This window comes from Pezoporus wallicus, unplaced genomic scaffold, assembly GCF_028554395.1.
Source record: "Pezoporus wallicus isolate ANWC-B61680 ecotype Strahan unplaced genomic scaffold, APGP_CSIRO_Pwel_v1 contig_10769, whole genome shotgun sequence".
Classification (NCBI taxonomy): Eukaryota; Metazoa; Chordata; class Aves; order Psittaciformes; family Psittacidae; genus Pezoporus; species Pezoporus wallicus.
Genome location: NW_026635715.1, coordinates 1,743,600 through 1,762,454, shown reverse-complemented (window position 1 = coordinate 1,762,454; position 18,855 = coordinate 1,743,600). Strand labels below are relative to the sequence as shown.

The 18,855-nt window shown below is 53.2% G+C and overlaps 4 protein-coding genes across 4 annotated transcripts; 2 read left to right on the top strand and 2 right to left on the bottom strand.

Annotated features, from left to right (window-relative positions):
• Positions 1–1,658: 1,658 nt before the first annotated feature.
• On the bottom strand, positions 1,659–8,089 carry ZBTB8B (zinc finger and BTB domain containing 8B). Its single transcript, XM_057397910.1, has 3 exons — positions 7,087–8,089; positions 4,414–4,592; positions 1,659–3,319 (listed from the first exon to the last, which is right to left on the bottom strand). The coding sequence occupies exons 1-3, from the start codon at positions 8,036–8,038 to the stop codon at positions 3,002–3,004; spliced, it is 1,449 nt and encodes a 482-aa protein (XP_057253893.1). The 5' UTR covers positions 8,039–8,089; the 3' UTR covers positions 1,659–3,001.
• A 197-nt stretch (positions 8,090–8,286) lies between these two features.
• On the top strand, positions 8,287–15,625 carry BSDC1 (BSD domain containing 1). Its single transcript, XM_057397909.1, has 11 exons — positions 8,287–8,361; positions 8,463–8,523; positions 9,083–9,199; positions 10,216–10,386; positions 10,505–10,559; positions 10,867–10,982; positions 11,295–11,363; positions 11,538–11,619; positions 11,789–12,331; positions 13,317–13,420; positions 13,803–15,625. Exons 1-11 carry the CDS (start codon positions 8,351–8,353, stop codon positions 13,833–13,835), a joined length of 1,362 nt encoding a protein of 453 aa, XP_057253892.1. The 5' UTR covers positions 8,287–8,350; the 3' UTR covers positions 13,836–15,625.
• Positions 15,626–15,890: 265 nt separating this feature from the next.
• TSSK3 (testis specific serine kinase 3) lies at positions 15,891–16,874 on the bottom strand. Its single transcript, XM_057397857.1, has 2 exons — positions 16,730–16,874; positions 15,891–16,552 (listed from the first exon to the last, which is right to left on the bottom strand). The coding sequence occupies exons 1-2, from the start codon at positions 16,872–16,874 to the stop codon at positions 15,891–15,893; spliced, it is 807 nt and encodes a 268-aa protein (XP_057253840.1).
• Positions 16,873–18,759, top strand: FAM229A (family with sequence similarity 229 member A). The gene is made up of 3 exons (XM_057397937.1): positions 16,873–16,970; positions 17,125–17,262; positions 18,657–18,759. The coding sequence occupies exons 1-3, from the start codon at positions 16,873–16,875 to the stop codon at positions 18,757–18,759; spliced, it is 339 nt and encodes a 112-aa protein (XP_057253920.1).
• The last annotated feature ends 96 nt before the right edge of the window (positions 18,760–18,855 follow it).

The following is an 18,855-nucleotide window of genomic DNA, read 5'->3' as shown; positions in this document are numbered from 1 at the left end:
TGATTCTTCATCAAGCACCATATGAATATTGTAAACCAGCCACATCCTCTTCTCAAAGCTTGTGGAGGTTGCATCTACAGTGAATGGTTTGAAGAAAAACATTCAAAAACCTAAGTGGAAAGCACAGCAAACAGCTTTACATGAACACCCGGTCACAAGAACGGGGCTAAACTACATCCTAAGTACAAAGGCTGAAGGACTCCACTGAAAACGAAGCAGCACAACATGACAGTTCAACAGGAAACACCATTGTGGTGGTCACCTTCAGCCCGGCACGTGAACCCCCCACCCGCACCCCTTCCCCATGGTACACACACCTCAGCACAGCGCCATTCTCTACGCACAAGACACACAAGAACAATCTCTAAGACCAAGGAAAGCTCAAGTAAAAGGGCTGAAGGTCTCTTCCTGCAGCTCTTACAACACAGACTTTCACAAGAGGTTCGTTTTCCCTACTCTGAGTGTCTTCACTTTCAGAGTCAGCCATGGGAGAAGCTGAATCTCCCAGCAGTTTGTGCTGCACCAGCCAGAACCACGCTTGGCCAATAGTCCATGTCGAGTGGCTTCTACCAATATTTACAATCAGGTGGCACCTTCATGCCAGAACGAACAGAAATGGGGATGCCTGGCCACCAAATACCAGTTTGGATCCCTATTTACATTCTTACCCACTTCCATTTGCAAGTTTGTCTCCCAGCACAGATAATCTGACTCTTTTCCAAGTGTTCTCACATGCAGAAGTTCACCCTTAAGCAGATAATCCCCAAAAATACCCTCTGATGTTGCATGGACTCAACAAAGATCTAGTGGTACCCCAAAGGCTTAGCCCTGGTCAGCTGCAGGGGGGTTTGCAATGTGCCACCAAGATTTACAGCCCCTTCTTTTGCTCAGATATTCAAAACCCCCAAGGACCCAAAACCAGAGGTTGGCTCCAACTTTGGCATCTACATGAGCTGGCATTTGATGGTCTCGATTTAGATTACTAAAACAGAGCCCTCAGGTTTCAAAGATGATGTCCCAGTGATTTTTCTAGGATGATTTGTGTCAGTATGACACTGTTCAGCTGCTACAAGCTCCGATCTACAGGTGACCTGGAATAGGGGCTACTGAAAGCTCAAGCAACTGAAATTACAGCCTGTGATGCCAGGATCTCCTTGCGAAGGTGGCACTCAAGACCAGATCCTTTCAAAGCAAGTCTTGTTCCCTTCTGCTGTTTTCAAGAATCACCAGGAAAGTGCTGGCTTCAAAAGCAGCTTGTTTCTTCTCTCCTCACCCTACCCCATCTGGCAATGAATTCTCAACTGCATTTGTGAGACCAGAATCACTGCCCCCAAGGAAATTACAACATCACTGCAGGATGGAGCAGACAGAGAAGCTGAATTGTTCTTTTTCAGTATGTCAAATAAAAGCATAAGATGGGCAAAAAGAATCCAACTGGTTAAATCAGAGGGCTCTTCGGGTTTTGGGTTCTGTCTGATGTTTGGAAAGTGTAAAGTCTTTACCCTAAAACCTGAGGAAGCACTCACTGCCTTGTTAAGTGGGAGGAACTGCTCACTCTTAGTCAGCCACAGGCTTCTGATCTAGCACTTACTCCAGCCAGAAAGACTCCTACAACTTGCCTTTTCATGGAAACACATGAACACCACAGTAAAGAAGCATTAACAGTCTTATTTCACAGTATATTTCAGTTTTGCCTCTTCGTTAGGAAACAGGAGGTTATCTGTAAGCAAACAGGCTTTCTGGTGGTGGAGTGTTTTCTTCTAAAGCCTCCCAGCTTGATCTTGAATAGTTTTTATCAGTTTGCTACTGGAAAGGTAAAGAAGATCTCACCTCCTTTGGAAACCAGCCTTTATCTATCTCAGCAAAGAAGCAGGAGGTCTACACCAGAGGGTTTTGTTTAAAACAACAAAACAACACAAATACTTGGATAAATTCACACAATAACATAAACCATGAGAAGGATCATCAAAGACTGAAAGAAAATAGAGTAAAAGAGAAAGAAAAGGATTTGCGTACAAAGAGACTAGTAAAAAACTCTGAGGTTTCCTACCCAACAGCTTCAAAAAGGGTCATCAGAGCTCTTTTATACACACAGCTCAGACATTTATATTTAACTACTCCTCAGCTACACCAGTGGTGAATGTGGCTACTTCATCTGCCACCACCTCAATTCCCACAGGACCTGACTGACAGCTTTCCACTTCTACCATGAAAAGCTGAAGAGAACTGGGCAGTTCACTCAATCTAAATGGAAAGACCAGGACACACAACACCATAACGTGTGCTTAAGCCAAGACTACCAAAGTCTAAACAACATCAGACACACATCTGAAGCTCTGGAGGCTGAGCTCTTGAGAGAGGAAGCTGCAGTAAAAGCAATTGAGAAGGAGACGCTTCTTTTCTAAATACCTGCAAAGTTAAGGTCAGATGAAATGTATGTACTCTTACTGTCTATGCTCTCAGCAGCAGCACGGTTTTGTTCTCCTGGGTGTCTGCCCTGGTTTCCAGGTCAAATCCACTCTAAATAAACCCTTAACCTTTACAATTTGGAGAATACTGTCCTACTACAAAAGGATCGCGACTTAGCTTAGAAATGGTCCAAGATGATGGGTGAAAAACACACTCATTTTAATGTGATCTTCAGAGAGGAGATGGGGCCCCTTTCAGATCAGGGATTAAGGACCGTGACAGCATTATTTGAAGAGACCTGTTATCAAAACACACAGAGATGTTCCACCCATAAAATCAAGACTAGGAGGCAGAGACACCACTGGAGATTGCTCAAGTACAACCTCAATGAACCCCAGGCAGCAGATTCTTCACAGATTTCTGGTGCACAGCACTGAAAAGTATTAAAAATTCCAATTCTCCCCACTTTCTATTAAAAAATGGAATGATAAAAAACAGCACAGTCTCACTAACTGGGCAAATACTCAGTCTTGTGTCACAGACTGACCACTGTCACAGAGACGCTTCAAACACTCCCATTCTCCTCTCACTGCTACATAAGTGTTTCTCGGTCTGACAAGCTCCTGTGGATCTCCTGCTTGTCATCACCATCAGCATCCTCATCATCGGCTGGATCGTTTTCCTCTCCAGACTCCACATATATAGGCCAGTCGTTATCGGCATCACCTTTCTCTTGGCCTTCTGATGACTGCTCCATTAGGCTGAGGTTGATGGGCATCGAGTCCTCGTGGGTGGTGGTCACACAGGTACAGCTGTCGCACAAGCCGAAGCGCCGCAACCCTTGCGACAGGCTACTTGTGAAGGTTCTCCTGCAGCCTTTGCAGATGATTGGCTTGTTTGATCGATGCACCTGAAGTTAAAATGAAAACACCCCGGTAAAAAAGGCCATCTGCCTCCTTTAGCTCCTTCTGGGGTTCTCTTTGCACCAGAAGAACACCTCTGCTTCAGCTAAAGGGCAGGTGATCCCATCATACTTGGGACTACACAAACCCCAAGTAGCTCCATACTTGGAGCTACACAAGTACTAACAACTCAACTATCTGTGGCTTAAACTTATAATCACAGAATGGTTTGGGTTGGAAAGGACCTTAAGATCATCAGTTCCAACCCTCTGCCATGGGCAGGGACACCTCACACTAGACCGTGTCACCCAAGGCTCTGTCCAACTTGTTCCTGAACATTGCCAGGGATGGAACTACTTCTTTGGGCACCCTGTGCCAGTGCCTCTGCACCCTCACAGGGGAGAATTTCTTCCTTATATCCAACCTGAATTTCCCGTTCCAGTCTGAACCCATCACCCCTTGTCTTATTGCTACAGTCCCTCATGAAGAGCCCTTCTCCAGCATCCTTATAGACCCCTTCAGACACTGGAAGCTGCTCTGAGGTCTCCACGTGGCTTCTCTTCTCCAGGCTGAACAGCCCCAATGTTCTCAGCCTGGCTCCATACAGGAGGTGCTCCAGCCCTTGATCATTCTCGTGGCCCCCTCTTGACTTGTTCCAACAGTTCCATGTCCTTCTTATGTGAGGACACCAGAACTGCACACAATGCTGCAAGTGGGGTCTCATGAGAGCAGAGCTTAGGGGCAGGATCACCTCCTTTGACCTGCTGGTCACGCTCCTTTTGATGCAGCCCAGGACATGGCTGGTTTCTGGGCTGTGAGCACACACTGAAGCTGAGTCATGTTCAGTTTCAAATCAATCAACACCCCCAAATCCTTCTCCTCAGGCTACTCGTAATCACTTCTCCACCAACCTGTAGTTGTGCCTGGGATTGCCTCGAACCAGGGGCAGGACCTTGCACTATGCGTTATTACTATTATTACTTACTCCTAGACAAGTTAATCTCACATCAGCAACAACCACTTTGAACACCACATTTTGGGAAATCAGGAAACACCAAGAACTTGCCAAAGCTCCCAGAGAGACAGAATCCTTCCAACTTACACTTAAAGCGTGGCTCCGGAGGTGCTCCTGGCGCGTGAAGCGCTTCCCGCAGGTCTCGCAGGGGTAGGGCCGCTCACCCGTGTGGGAGCGGATGTGCCTCTTCAGGATTCCTTTCTGCTTTGCTGTGTAGGGGCAGAACGGGCATTTGTGAAGCTTGATGGGCACCACTAACACGTCACCTTTGGGGGAGAAACACACTGCATTAGGTGAGGCAGATTTCCAGTGGTAGCTCCTTGTCCTCCCTGCTGCATACATGAGTCAAGACAACCACACTGTCCTGTCCCTCCACATTTCCTTTACCTGGGATTGCTGGAGGTTGTGCAGTTCCAGAAGACATTAACACAGCTGCAGGTGATGGCATCCCTGAAAGCTCAGCCTGCCTGTACCTACACAGCTGCTGCTCTGAGGGAGTTGGCTCTCAACACATTCATTTGCTTTTAAGAAGCCATTTAATTAAGTACCAAACATTTGCCTTTCGTGCAGTGGGGTCTCTGCACCATCTCCGCTGTCAAAGTCTCCCATTTTCTAAGACACCATTAGCATTAAGCAGCATTAAATCCTAAAACCACAAATTACACGTAGTAGCAGCAAAATATGCCCATGCGCTTTTATGAAATGCCTAAACTGAGGTGTGGGGAGCCCATCTGGAAACAGGAATGCTTGTTTCTACTGCCAGTCACTTCAGCCTTTCTACTGGTAGTAACACGATGAAGGGCTCCAATACATTTGCTGAGGATATTTTCCTTCTGAAATTAAACTCTATGAACACAAGTAATACGTAATTTATGAAGTCAGGCAAAAAAAAAAGAGGATTAAAATCGAAGATCACATTTTCCATAACCATGGGTATTGCAGAGTTGTGCAGCAGCAGCCCAGGCATGAGCTTCCCCTCCAGCATAAAGGCTGGGATGTTACACTACAAGATCCGTTTTCCCTGTTTCAGGTTTTCAGGTGCTGACCCAGGGAAGGGTTTGTGTGTTGAGCCTTGAGCTATGTCAGTTACACCAGGCTGTGGAACGTTCCTTGTACTGAGGTTTGTCCAACCCAGTCTCAAAGAACCCCAAGAGGAGTGTCTAAATGTATTAACATGTGAGTGAAACCCATCTCACCTGATCTGGGACCTTCACAAGGTGTTGCTAATCCCTGCTGGGTGGTTAGAGCTCCATTTAGCAAACAAGAAACCCAGTTCCTATTCCTGCCTTGCTCCATACTCTTCCAAGGTGCCTGCTCCCCCTCCCTCCACGGTGAAGGAAACCAGGAATGGATGTGGACACATGAAAGTCACTGGTATTCATCTCAACTTTGTATTTCTCATTCCTGGCGTCTTCTGAAAATGCTAAGACAGCAGGAGCACTGAAAGGTGAGGAGAGATACTCCCATCCCACTAAACATCCTCGATGTTTGGTTTTAGCAGAGAAACAGACCTAAGGCATGTTTGAGGGCTTCCTCACTCCTGTTTAAAGCACATCTACCACTCCATTTCCACTCTCACACCACCTGATTCTATCCAATTCTAGAAGCACCACCCTTTTAGTGAGTCATTAATGGTCTGAAGACTTAAAGAGAGGAAAAAAGGTAACTGAATTCTGTGTGTGAGATGCTCTTGCCTTGCTACACATCCCCGCTCAGAGGCACAATGTGGTGACAGGGCTCTGTCCTGGCAAACTTTGCCCTTCAGTGTCTCGTGATGTTATCAGATTCCTTCTTTTAAAGCAGTAAGAGAATATACTGGGTTTATTTGCTTTAAGATCACACATGTGCACTGGAGCTGGAAGTGATGTGAGTGTACTTGCTATGTAAGAGTAAAACACTTGGGGAAAGGTTTCCTGCCTGGTGCCCAACCCACTCCTGCATCTGTCACATCCTGACCAGTGATGACACTTGCAGTGCCTGTCAGAGCTGCCTCCATCTTTGTAAGCAACTAAAATGCCCAAATCCTTATTGTCCATTTCAGGAGAAACTCGTCTGGACCTGATCTTCCTTTCCTCCAGCTCTCTGCCACTGCTGCTGGGACATATTCCTGCTAGTGTGAGCCATCCCATCCCATGGGGTTCAGGAGGCAGTGGAACCTCTGGTGCCCAGCTGAAAAGCCAATCTGCCTCTCGAGGTAAAAATTAAGTCTTGTCTTTCTGCAATACCACAGAGCTTAAAGCTTTCAGTGCTCTGAAAAGAATTCCTGGGCACCACTCAGTGTTGTATAAAACCCATTTCTGTCCTTTTGAAGTTCAAAGCACCAGCAGCTGATGTGCTGGCAAGAGCTCCGGTGGAATGAGCTACTTCTGCTCTGTCAGTTCTGCAGCAGATCCCTCTTGTGGCAGCTCAACTCATCTTCCTGATCGCTCTTTATAGCACTAATGCTACAAGAGGAAGAGTCGTTTTCACAATCCTTTCAATCGGGTCCCAGCTGAGATCGTTTATTAAAGCCTTACCACCAACACTGAACTTTAGCATCTACCTCAGAGAGGCTGGAAGAGCCACCAGAAATACTTACCTGCCATGTGCTGCACTGAATAAAGGAGTACAGCTCTTTGGGAGTCCAGAACAATAGTTTATTTTGCTATGGCATAATATTCAGCAATATATTCCTGCACAAGAACGAGAGTAACAAAGGAAGTCGCACACTTGGTGGTTGCCTCCTCCAACCTACAGACTGCACCCTCTGAGTCCTCTCACCTGTGTCCTCACCATACCAGTCGCTGTGAATGTCCATCATGGAGCTCACTGCCACCCCTGCATCCTCTGGCCTACCCTCAAAGCCCCGGACAAAGTGATGGACCACGTCCTCCTTTCTCTGAGCCGAGCTGTTGCGCAACAGGGCCTCGAGGAATTGTTTCATGTGATAGTTATTGCAGGCCAAGTCCATGGCCTGCCCGCTGTGCAGCCCCTCTTCCATCTGCTCCAGGGACAGCGGGGTCGGATACTGCGGCAGCCGCTCACCCGCTTCCACCTCAACCTCCACCTCATCCGAGTCAAACTCCACCTTGGGTTCCACCCCTTTGGGCAGTGAGGAGTTGACATCGTCCGGGGAGTCGCTGCTGACGGGGTCCCGGACCACGAGCTCCAGGGGATGGCAACCACTGCACTCGCCGCACGGAGGGTCCTGCTGGCAATCCGAAATCCCTTCCTTCTCCTGCAGGGAGGACACAGAGGCAGAGCACTGGCTCTTGGAGCTGAAAGAGGTGCCCTCTCTGGCAGACCCGGTGCTCCCACTATCAGCCTGATAGAAAGCCGCTTCCCTCTCTATTTTCCTGCAGATATCCAGCGAGGAGCGGATGTAGGTCTTGCAGAAGTTGACCACGTCGGTCATCTGCAAGTAGCTGGCTGCAGACATCACCTCGATAACGTTTTCCCCACAGAGATCCAGCTTCCCGGAGTAAAGGAAATCCAGGATGATGGAGAAGGCCTCGGAGGTGACAATGTCCAGCGAGGCGGTGCTGTGCCTCCCGCTGTCCTGGATGTAATGGATGAGGAGCGCTCGGAAGTATCCGCTGTTGGCGAACAGGATGTTCTTGTGCGCTTTGAAGATCCTCCCCTCCACGATAATGCTGCAGTCGCAGAAGAAGTCCCTCTTGCGCTGCTCGTTCAGCTCCCCCAGCAGCTTCGCGTAGTACGACTGCATCTCCATGGCTCCCGCCGCTGCGGGGACAACGGGAACGCACCGTCAGTGGAAGGGGAGGGTGGGGGGGAAAGGAGGAGGACTCCGGGACCCACAACCGCTGCGGGCCGCAGGGGCCGCGCTACCTCCCCCCAGCCACAGCCACCACCGCGGAGACCCCGATCCCGGTTCGCGGTCCCCGCTCAGCGCCGTTCCCGCCCGGCCGCCGTACCGGGGCCGTCCTCCGCGGAGGAGGAGCAGGAAGGGGAAGTGACGTCACGAGAGCCGCGGCCCACTGAGGGGTGAGGGGTCGGTAAATATTGATGACGTCACGCCGCCAAGATGGCGGAGGGGTGAGAGGGGTGGGGACGGGACCGGGACGGGGGTACCGGGGGGAGATGGAGCGGGGCCGGGCCGGGCTCCGAGCTCCGCCTCACACACGTGTTCCCCGCAGGGAGGACGCGGGCTGGTGGCGGAGCTGGCTGCAGCAGAGCTACCAGGCCGTCAAGGAGAAGGTAGGAGGCGGCGGGAGCCCCTGCACCGGGACGGGGGAGCCTCGGGGGCCGGGGCCGCCGCAGCGCGGGGCTCTGCGGGTGCGGAGGTCGCCACCCACCAGGGCGGGCAGGTGCTCGCGGTGCTGCTTTGCAGTGCCCCATCCCTGGCAGTGCTCAAGGCCAGGTTGGACACAGGGGCTTGGAGCAAGCTGCTCCAGTGCAAGGGGTCCCTGCCCGTGGCAGGGGTTGGAGCTGGAGGAGCTTTAAGGTTCCTCCCAACCCAGACCAGGCTGGGATTCTGGGATTTCCTGCCTGTGACAGCAGTGCTTATGTTAATTATATGCAAAACTCAGAACAAAGCTCTTCCTAACGTGTCTTTTTGCATTCTTAATTTAATCCTCCTCCATCATGTGTTGGACATGCAGGTTCCTGTTGTTATTCAGGTTATTGCAGTCTTACCTATTGCACGTGTTGGGCTAAAGGCACTTCAATCTCTGTGACATGACTGGTGTTCCCAGAGCAACCGTGGCTTTGTTGGAGCACAGAAGGATTGCACAATCTATTTGTTCTCTTCTTGCAGTCCACAGAAGCTTTGGAGTTCATGAAGCGGGACTTGGCTGAGTTCACTCAAGTGGTGCAGCATGACACAGCCTGCACGATTGCTGCTACAGCCAGCGTGGTCAAGGACAAGCTGGCAGTGAGTAGGGGTGTAAGAGCTGGGATTCCTGTTGCAGAAAGCAAAGTGGGGGGCAGTAGGATGTACCCACCTCCAAGGTCAAGGTCCTCTGAGTAAGTCCCACCATATAACCATGAGCTTCAAGTTTCAGATGTTCTCCCTGGTGCAGGTTTGGTGCTGAGCACTGCGTAGGTTCCTTACTGCAGTGGTGAGGAACATCTGGAGATGAGTGGAGGAAAGTTCTCTGTGCTTTCCCTTCCTCTGTGCACCACGTAAGCAGGATAGTGGCGGCATCACTCTAGCACAGCAGCAGACCTCCACACAAGTTGCTGCCGTTAGCCCTGCACAGCTGCCACAGTGACAATCCAGTCCCCAGACCTGGCTGCTCCTTCCTGCAAAACCAAGGCTTGGTTCCCCACAAACCTATTTTAAGGACTGCCTGCCCCCCCCAACCTTCTAGTCCAGCCCTGGCCACAAGTCACCTTGTTAGCAGTTATTTGACAGGAGGAACACCCTCCTCTCTTAAAGGAACTTACCCAGGAGAGAGCAAGACTTGTCCTACTGCCGCAGGCACTGTTATGAGGGTGGTCAGGGGCTGGAGCACCTCCTATAGGATGGCAGACTGAGAAAACTGGGGCTGTCTACCCTGGAGAAGCTGCATGGAGACCTCAGAGCAGCTTCCAGTGTCTGAAGGGGGCTACAAGGATGCTGGAGAGGGACTTTTCATCAGGGACTGAGGTGGCAGGACAAGGGGTGATGGGTTCAGACTGAAACAGGGGAAGTTCAGGTTGGAGATAAGGAAGTTCTTCCCTGTGAAGGTGCTGAGGCACTGGCACAGGGTGCCCAGAGAAGCTGTGGCTGCCCCATCCCTGGCAGTGTTCAAGGCCAGGTTGGACAGAGCCGTGGGTGACCTGGTTTAGTGTTGAGGTGTCCCTGCTCATGGCAGGGGGTTGGAACTGGATGATCTTAAGGTCCATTCCAACCCAAACCATTCTATGATTCTGTATACTTACCCTGTGCTGCCTTTTCTTTTCAAGAGGACCGAAGGTTCTTCAGGTGCAACTGAAAAGGTGAGGAAGGGGATCTCTGACTTCCTGGGTGTCATCTCAAACACATTTGCTCCCTCGCCGGATAAGACCATTGACTGCGATGTCATAACATTGATGGCAACCCCTTCGGGCACCACCGAGCCCTATGATAGTGCCAAGGTGAGTGCCCCATTTGAGAGCTTCCCTCTGGGATGTGGGGTCCTGACCCTTGTCCTTGGGGGCTCATTTACCACCCCAGCATTGCTGACAGCTCTGCCCTGTGCCTCTTCTCCTCCAGGCTCGCCTCTACAGCCTCCAGTCAGACCCAGCCACGTACTGCAATGAACCTGATGGTATGACAGGGCTGCTCAGAGCCTTTCTCAGTGCCTCAACAGGGAACACTGCTTATGAAGGGCAGATGTGTCTGTTGCACTGGGGACTAGCTTAGACTGAGAGTTTGGTGGGTCACTGCATGGCCTCTTGCTGGCACAGGACCCATGAGAGTGGATGGGCTCAGAGACCCACATCTCCCTCCTCCTTGGGTCTCCCTTGCTCACTCCCATCTAGTCTGGTCTGTAACATCTTCCCAGTGAAACTTCCCAAAGCTGTTCCTGCCCTGTTTGTGCCAAGATCTGGTATCTCTGCGCTTGCCCTTTCCAGGCCCTGCTGAGCTCCTTGAGGCCTGGCTCTCTCAGTTTAACCTGGAGGAGAAAAAAGGGGAGATCGCGGAGCTGCTGGCAACCAGCCCTTCCATCCGGGCTCTCTACACCAAAATGGTATGGCCCTGCCTGGCTTCTCACTTGGGGTGTGGTGCAGGGAAGCCCTGAGCTGCTGGGCCCTGGTGCTGGTGGTAGAAAAGACTGAAGTGGCCCATGGAGGTTAGGATTCTTCTTCCCTTCTCATTTGTCACGGGCCTGGAACAGAACTTCCTCTGTAGCCTTCCAATGTGTTAGAGCATTTCCCAAGCCTATGCCCCTGAAAACACAGGTGCCTTGCACAGGTTAAAGGGTGGCTGTAAGGATGGGGAAGAGAAAGGAGCTCGGCCCTCCCTCTCAAGTGACTCATCCCATTTCTTGTGTCATTCCCAGGTCCCTGCAGCTGTTTCCCATTCGGAATTCTGGCAGCGCTACTTCTACAAAGTGCATCGGCTGGAGCAGGTGGGGGGGTGTGGGTGTACCCCCGGGGTGGGTGCTCCAGCCAAGGAGCTCTCTGATGCAGACCAGAGATGCTTTTCCTGGAGGTGCAGGGATCTGGGCTGCTGTGACTGTGCCCTTGTCACTGATGGGGAGGGAAGGGCTGGGACGGGAGCTGCTGACACTGAATCCCTGCAGGATGAAGCCCGGAGGGAGGCTCTGAAGCAGCGAGCGGAGCAGAGCATTCACCGAGAGGAGCCGAGCTGGGAAGAGGATGAAGGTGGGTTGGGTGGTTGGGGGTCTGTGGGAGGGCTGGTGCAGACCTCAGCAGTTAGAGAGGGTGGTGGCTCCTCCTCACTCCCCCACATTCATCTCCCAGCCCCACTGCAGCCACCCAGCTGCATGTCACCTGCTGAAACATCTCTCGCTTCTCTTCTGCCTTCCTACAGAGGAGTTCTTGGGGATGTCACCCCTGCCTTGTGCAAACGTCACATTGCCAGAAGCAGCAGAGAAAGAGTGTGCCTCTGCAGCCCCGGAGGGAAGGCACCCCACTGCTCACAAGGGACCCTCAGAGGAGAGCTGGGCTGTCCTCCCTCCGGAGCCAGCCCCAGCAGAGGGGAGCCCCTCTGAGAGCAGTGAGAGCGTCTCCCTTGTGACTCAGATTGCAAACCCTGCCTCTGTGCCTGCTGCGCAGCTACAGACTGGAGCTGTACAACCAGCTGGGGCCGGAGACCTCTCCCAAGAGCTGGTGGAGGCCACCTCGGAAGAGCAGAGCTCCCTGCCAAAGCCCTCAGACCCTGCTCGTCGTTCTGCACCTACACAGGAATCAGCAGCATCCTCAGAGCAGCCGGCTGCTACCGAGCTCAAGGAGGTGGAGAGCAAAGCCCAGGCCAGGACAGAGACTCTGAAAGAGGAAGGACCATCCGATCTACGAGTCTTCGAGCTGAACTCGGATAGTGGGAAATCCACTCCCTCCAACAATGGCAAGAAAGGTGTGTATGTGGGGGCCAGCACAGGGCCTGAAACCTGCTGCTGGGGGTGGCAGCTTTTGGGGAAAGGGCTCTGATTTTCATGATGATAGGGAGGAGGAAAGGGTTTTTGCCAAAGTTACTCAGGAAGGGTAGATCCAAAGAGTTCTCTCATGGCCAGAACTAAAGTGGAAGGAAATCCTTCTGCTGTTGGGCAGGGTCAGGCTGGTCACATCAGATAGTGACAATCTGCTCCGGGCAGATGGCTGGGCTGGTGCCACAGTTGGCTCTGTTCAGTTGGCAGGGGAGGCTCTTCCACCCTCTGGCTGACACCATTCCCAACCCTTTCCTTGCAGAGGATGCTGCCTTCAGCAGAGCCTGCTGCAGGGCTCCCACAGCAGTGATTATATAGGTTGTAGGATTACAAAGCCACTGAAAGCAGCTCAAGGTGCAGCACGGTGGGAGGTTCATGAGCTGGGTCTGTGAGCAGAATGAAGGTGGACAGGAAATCCAGTGTCTGTTGGCTGGACACAGCAGGGCTTTGATCCCTGGGTGCTGGGTCTGGGGTCTGGGAAGGGAATGTGGTGGGTCCTTACCTCTGAGTGTCACCCTGAGGAGTTTCCCTGCTGCTCCTCTGCCTCAGAAGGTCATTCTTTGTACTGGGGACTAGGACAGTTCCTGTCATTCCTTATCTGATGTATTTTCTGCATGACTGAAACGTGACACATCCCAGTTCTCCCAGGCCAGAGAACAGGTTTCACTGTTCACCTCTCCCAGTTGTTCTGGACTAGCCCTTTGCTGCGAAGCAAGTACAGCTCAGTCCACCCCATCTCTGTTAGTGAGCTGACAGCCTGCTCCTAGGCTTTCTCTCCTCCCAGGCTGCAGGAGATCTGAGCCTCAATGAATGCCAGGGCTTTGTGGGGCTGCTTGGGCACCTGTGTGCTTTGGCCAGAGCATCTGGAAAGCATATGCAGCTGTAACAGCTCCATCGTGATGTTTGTGGTTCCAGGCTCCAGCACTGACATCAGTGAGGACTGGGAAAAGGACTTTGATTTGGACATGACTGAAGAAGAGGTGCAGCTGGCACTCTCGAAGGTGGAAATGGCCGGGGAGGTGAGTCCAGGGAGGTGCTCACTCACATAGGGTTGCATCCAGAGAGGTGTGGCTGCTGCTGCTCTGCCTGTCAGCTACTGCCCACATAGAGCAGCTCACAGGAGCCTTCTGGAAGGCGTGAGGTGCTCCTTGAGGACACAGGCTTAGCTTGGGATGCTGCTGTGGGAGTCACAGGTATTAGCTGAAGCAGAGAGTGACTGCCTGGGCATGCTTGAAGAGGGATGAGTGTGTAAGTTCCCTAAGGGAAGCAGAGCAAGAGAATCCCTCTTGAGAGCATGAGAATATGTCAGGCCTTGTGCTGACTCAGGTGCCCTGGGCAGGAGGAGCTGTTGATAGATGGCTTTTGAGTTACAAACACTGGGGGATGCTCTTTTGTTTGCAGCTGGAAGATGAAGAGTGGGAAGACTGGGAATAAAGCAACTGCTTCCAGTGTGTGTCACAGGCTCATTTCCACCATCGACTGTGAATTAAATCACGGACCGGCTGTTCCTTTGTGTGTGACTGTGCTGGGGATTGCATTTCCAGGCTGGAGGAGTTTCATTCCTGCTAAATCCTGTGGGCAACTCCAGTGACCCCTTCAGACCTGGATGAGGAGGAGGAGGAAGCAAGAGTTCACTTGTACACTTAGCTGCTAGGGAGCCCATCTTCTCAGTAGGTCCTAGAGACTGGCCAAGCCAAACTGGCTGCCCTGGGTAGGGGCAGATGTGATGCAGTGAGGGGTCCCGGGTGCTTGGGTGCCTGGCAAGGTGCTTGCTTGTGTGTGTGTGCACGTCAGCTGCAGCCCAGCAGCTCAAAGGCTCTTGGATGCAAGCTGTGCCTGCTCCCTCGTGCTCTGTGCTGCTCCAGACCAGCCCTGGAGACCATTCCCTGCACAGGTGCTGCACGGCTGGAGGTGCCACAGGCTCAGCCCCTTCTGCTGCCACTCATTGCTGCAAAGAAAGGCAGTGGGTTTGTGGCTTTGCCCCGGAGCTGGGTCGTGCTGAAAGGAGCCAAACTCCCCTCCAAACCCTCAGCTTCTGCCTGGCTTTTTTTCTTGGAAGCTTTTTCTAATGGGAACTCTCATTTCCTGCTGCAGGAGCAGCAGCTCCTCAAAGAGCCAAGGCTTTGCTGCTTCCCCCTGCACTGCCTTCCTCTCCTGGCATTTGTGTCTTTCGAGTTAAATTCCTCAAGCAAACTACTTGTGGCTTGCTCTTAACTTGAGTCACTCGGGCAGGCAGTGATTTGGGCTGCCCTGGGAGCAGAACCCTTCCCTGTGGTGCCCAGTTTGGGGTGCACAGCCCCAGCCTGGCCCTCGGGGATGGTGGTACCTGTGGGCTGAGGTCCACTCCTCCAGCTCCCCTCGTGTCCCACCAGGGTCTCAAGCTTTGCTGTGCTCACTTGGGTTCCTTCACTCAAGCCCTCTGTGACTGCTTGCAACGCTTCTCTCTGACCCGCAGCCTCTCTTTTTGGGGCACTTCCCTTCTCATGTCCTGAGGTGCTCCTCAGTGGATGATGCTAATACACAGTTATCCTATAGAGATGGAGCCCTTGCTGCTGCTCCTGCCCTTTGGGGGGTGGTTTTATACATGCTGCCTTTGTCCTTCTGCCCCTTCCAGGGCTGCTTGGTTGGAGCTGTGGGTTTCCTGCTGGTTTAGGGTAGCGTTAACCCAGGTACTCTTGGAAGAGTTGGGTTTTTGGGGTTGGTTTGGGTTTTTTTTTCTCCCCTTTAGGATTGATTCTCAGGCACAGCTGCCCAAAGGATTGCATCAGTGGCAGTGGTGGCTTTGGGCACTTACATGAGAGCACGTTTGTCCTGCAGAACCTTTGAGGGCTGGAGCTGAGCTACGTGGGCTGGCAGAGCCTCTGGTGCCTGGCCCCAAATGTAGCTGCAGCAGGAAAACCAGCCTTGGGTGGGTGCCAGCAGTGGGTGCAGGCTCAGGTCTCTGCTCCCCGGGTTTGATGTGAGTGGTGGCTGCATCCCTGCCCGGCAGCAGGGCTCCTAGCGTGCCGTGCTCTCCTCTGTGTCACTTCTGGTTTGCTCTTCTTTAGTCCAATTAACCATTGGGTTGTCTGTGCAATATTCTCTGTTCTCAAGTATCCCACCTCTCTCTGAGCCTTTTGTAGCTGGGGAGAGAGCCAGGAGCAATTCTAACAGCTGGTAGTTTTGTAACGATGACTTTCTCCAAACCTTTTGCAGTTAACAGCAATTAAAGGAATTCTACAGAGTCTCTGCGTGTGCTGAGAGTTTCCTTTGCCTTCGGGATGGGAATGGGATGGGGTTGGGATGGGGACGAGATAAGTACAGCTGCCCCAGGAGGGTCTGTGGGTCGTTGCTTTAAACCTCCCTTGCCTCCCACCCTGTACAGAGCTTGGATTGAACCCATGCAATGCCTGAGCACACGAATGGCACTGTCACCTGCGAGGATGGAGACACAGCAGACACTGACCTCCAAATTTATCTTAGTATTAGAAACGCTTCCATCTGGGGAGATCAGGGGTTGGTGAGCCAGGGGTGCCTGCGCACGGCCTCAATGGACGGCCTCAGCACCATGTCCGGTTCCAGGAGCATCCTGAGGAGGTTCTGCCCCTCCTTGGAGATGCCGAGGTGCGCGGGGACCGAGACTCCCTTCTGCTGCTGGTGCAGCATGCGGGGGATGTCGGCATCGTTGAAGGGCAGGCGGGCACAGAGCAGGGCGTAGAGGATGACCCCCGCGCTCCACACATCGCCCTTGCGGCTGTCGTGCGGGAGCCCCTGCAGCACCTCGGGCGCCGTGTAGGCCGTGCTGCCGCAGAAGGTCCAGCTCAGCTCCTGCCGCTGCCAGGGCAGCAGCTTAGCGAAGCCGAAGTCCGTCAGCTTCAAGGTGCGGCCGTGCAGCAGCGTGTTCTCACACTTGAGGTCGCGATGGACCACGCCGCGCTCGTGGCAGTACCGGATCGCCTCCACCAGCTGCAGGAAGAGCGCCCTGGCGCGGGGCTCGGGCAGGGGCCCCTCCCGCACCAGGTAGTCAAAGAGGTCCCCGTCCTCCGCCAGCTCCATCACCATGCACAGCTTCCCTTCCGCCCACTCCAGCACCTCGTGCGTGCGGATGATGTTCGTGTGCTCCAAGCGGGTGATGATCTGGAGCTCCCGGGGCAGGAATTTGTGGATAAACTCTAGCAAGAGAATCATGGGATCAACCAGGTTGGAAAACACCTTTAAGGGCACCAAGTCCAGCTGTTGCCCAACAGCTGTCTGGTGGCAAGGGTGGGAAACCAGCTTTCTGCTGGGAATTCAAAGCCTCCGAGGACGGACAGTGCCTCTTTGGAGCCCTTTTTGGAGTCACCCCTTACCTTCTGGCCTTCCCTTCTTATCAATTATTTTAATGGCCACTTTCTTGCGGTGCTTTTGGGAAAACGCCTCCTTCACTTTGGAGTACATCCCCTCGCCGATGGTCCTGCCCAGCTGGTAGCCATGGGCGAGCAAAAACCGCTCCATGCCTCCCTTAGTTCGTCCTACAGTGAATCCTCAGCAGCACCCTGGAGGCACCCGGGGGCGGGGCAGTACACAGAAGGGACCTGTGAACCCCCGGGGGTACCATTGTGACGCAGGTCGGTGCTGCCCAGAACCGGTGGTGGATTCTCAGCGAGGTGGGTGCAGGCTGGAACGTCCTCGCCCGGAGCCCAGCGGTGGGCAGGGTGATGCTGAGGGGCTCGCAGGGGTCCCACTGCTCCTTCCTCTCCCCCAGGTGCACGCAGGGTCCAGCCATGAGCTCCCAGCGAGCGCTGCAGGCTCGGAGGTTCCCCATCGAGGCCGGCGACTGCCCCAGCTCAGAGGTGCCCCCCGAGGTGCAGGAGGCCCGGGGCCAAGAGCTGGCAGTGGGGAGGTAAGGAGTGGGCAGGACGTGCTGCGGGGGCAGGCACAGCCCCACTGCGGCCCCATCGCCTGCAGCGCTGCCTTGGTTTGCTTTGCTGGGTGCTTCGATTCCCTCCGTGTCTGGGATGGGGGGGGAGGTTGAGCCCTGCTTGCCTGCGGGCTGCTGCTGCCCACAGGCTTTGCTGGGGCAGGCAGGGGCTTCTGATGTGTTGTGCTGAGCTGTGCCGTGTCGGTGCTGCGCTGTGCTGGCTCATGTCAGATCATGCCGTGCCATATCAGAGCGCTGTACTGAACCACGCCATGCTGTGCTGTAGAATCCTGGGATCCCAGCCTGGTTTGAGTTGGAAGGGACCTTAAAGCTCCTCCGGCTCCAACCCCGGCCATGGGCAGGGACACCTTCCACTACAGCAGCTTGCTCCAAGCCCCTGTGTCCAACCTGGCCTTGAACACTGCCAGGGATGGGGCAGCCACAGCTTCTCTGGGCACCCTGTGCCAGCGCCTCAGCACCCTCACAGGGAAGAACTTCCTTATCTCCAACCTGAACTTCCCCTGTTTCAGTTTGAACCCATCACCCCTTGTCCTATCCCTACAGTCTCTAATGAAGAATCCCTCTCCAGCACCCTTGTAGCCCCCTTCAGACACTGGAAACTGCTCTGAGGTCTCCACACAACTTCTCCAGGCTGAACAGCCCCAACTGTCTCATCTTGTCTTCATATGGGAGGTGCTTCAACCCCTGAGCATCCTCATGTCCCTCCTCTGGACTTGCTCCAACAGCTCCATGTCCTTATGCTGAGGACACCAGAACTGCATCCAGCTCTGCAAGTGGGGTCTCATGAGAGCAGAGTAGAGAGGCAGGATCAGCTCCATGCCATGGTGTTCCTCTGCTTTGCTGTACCATGCTGAACTATGTTATACCATGCGGTACCATGTTATGCCATGCTGTACCACGTTGTACCACACTGTACCATGTTATACCATGCTGTACCATTCTGTACCATGTTATACCATGCTGTATCATTCTGTACCATGTTATACCATGGTGTATCATGTTATACCATGCTGTACCATGCTGTACCATGCTATACCATGCTGTACCATGCTGTACCATTCTGTACCATGTTATGCCATGCTGTACCATGCTGTACCATGCTATACCATGCTGTACCATACTGTACCATGCTGTACCATGTTATACCATGCTATAATATGCTGTACCATGTTATACCATTCTGTACCATTCTGTACCATACTGTACCATGCTGTACCATGTTATACCATGCTGTACCATGTTATACCATGCTGTACCATGTTATACCATTCTGTACCATTCTGTACCATGCCAGGCTGTGCCATGCCGTCCTGCACCGTGCATTGCTCCCTGCCTCACTCCTCTTTCTCCCACAGGCAGCTGCGGCGATGCCCCGGCAGCCACTGCTTGACGCTGCCCAACGTCCCCATTGACGTGTTCATCGCGACGGGCGGCAGCGGGCGGCCCCGCACCTCCTGAGGGATGCCGAGGCCTCGCACGAGGCACAGCGTTTGTAATAAACCGAGTTTTTTGTGTGTTCCTGTGCTCGGAACCCGCACTGCTTGCGTGGGGAGC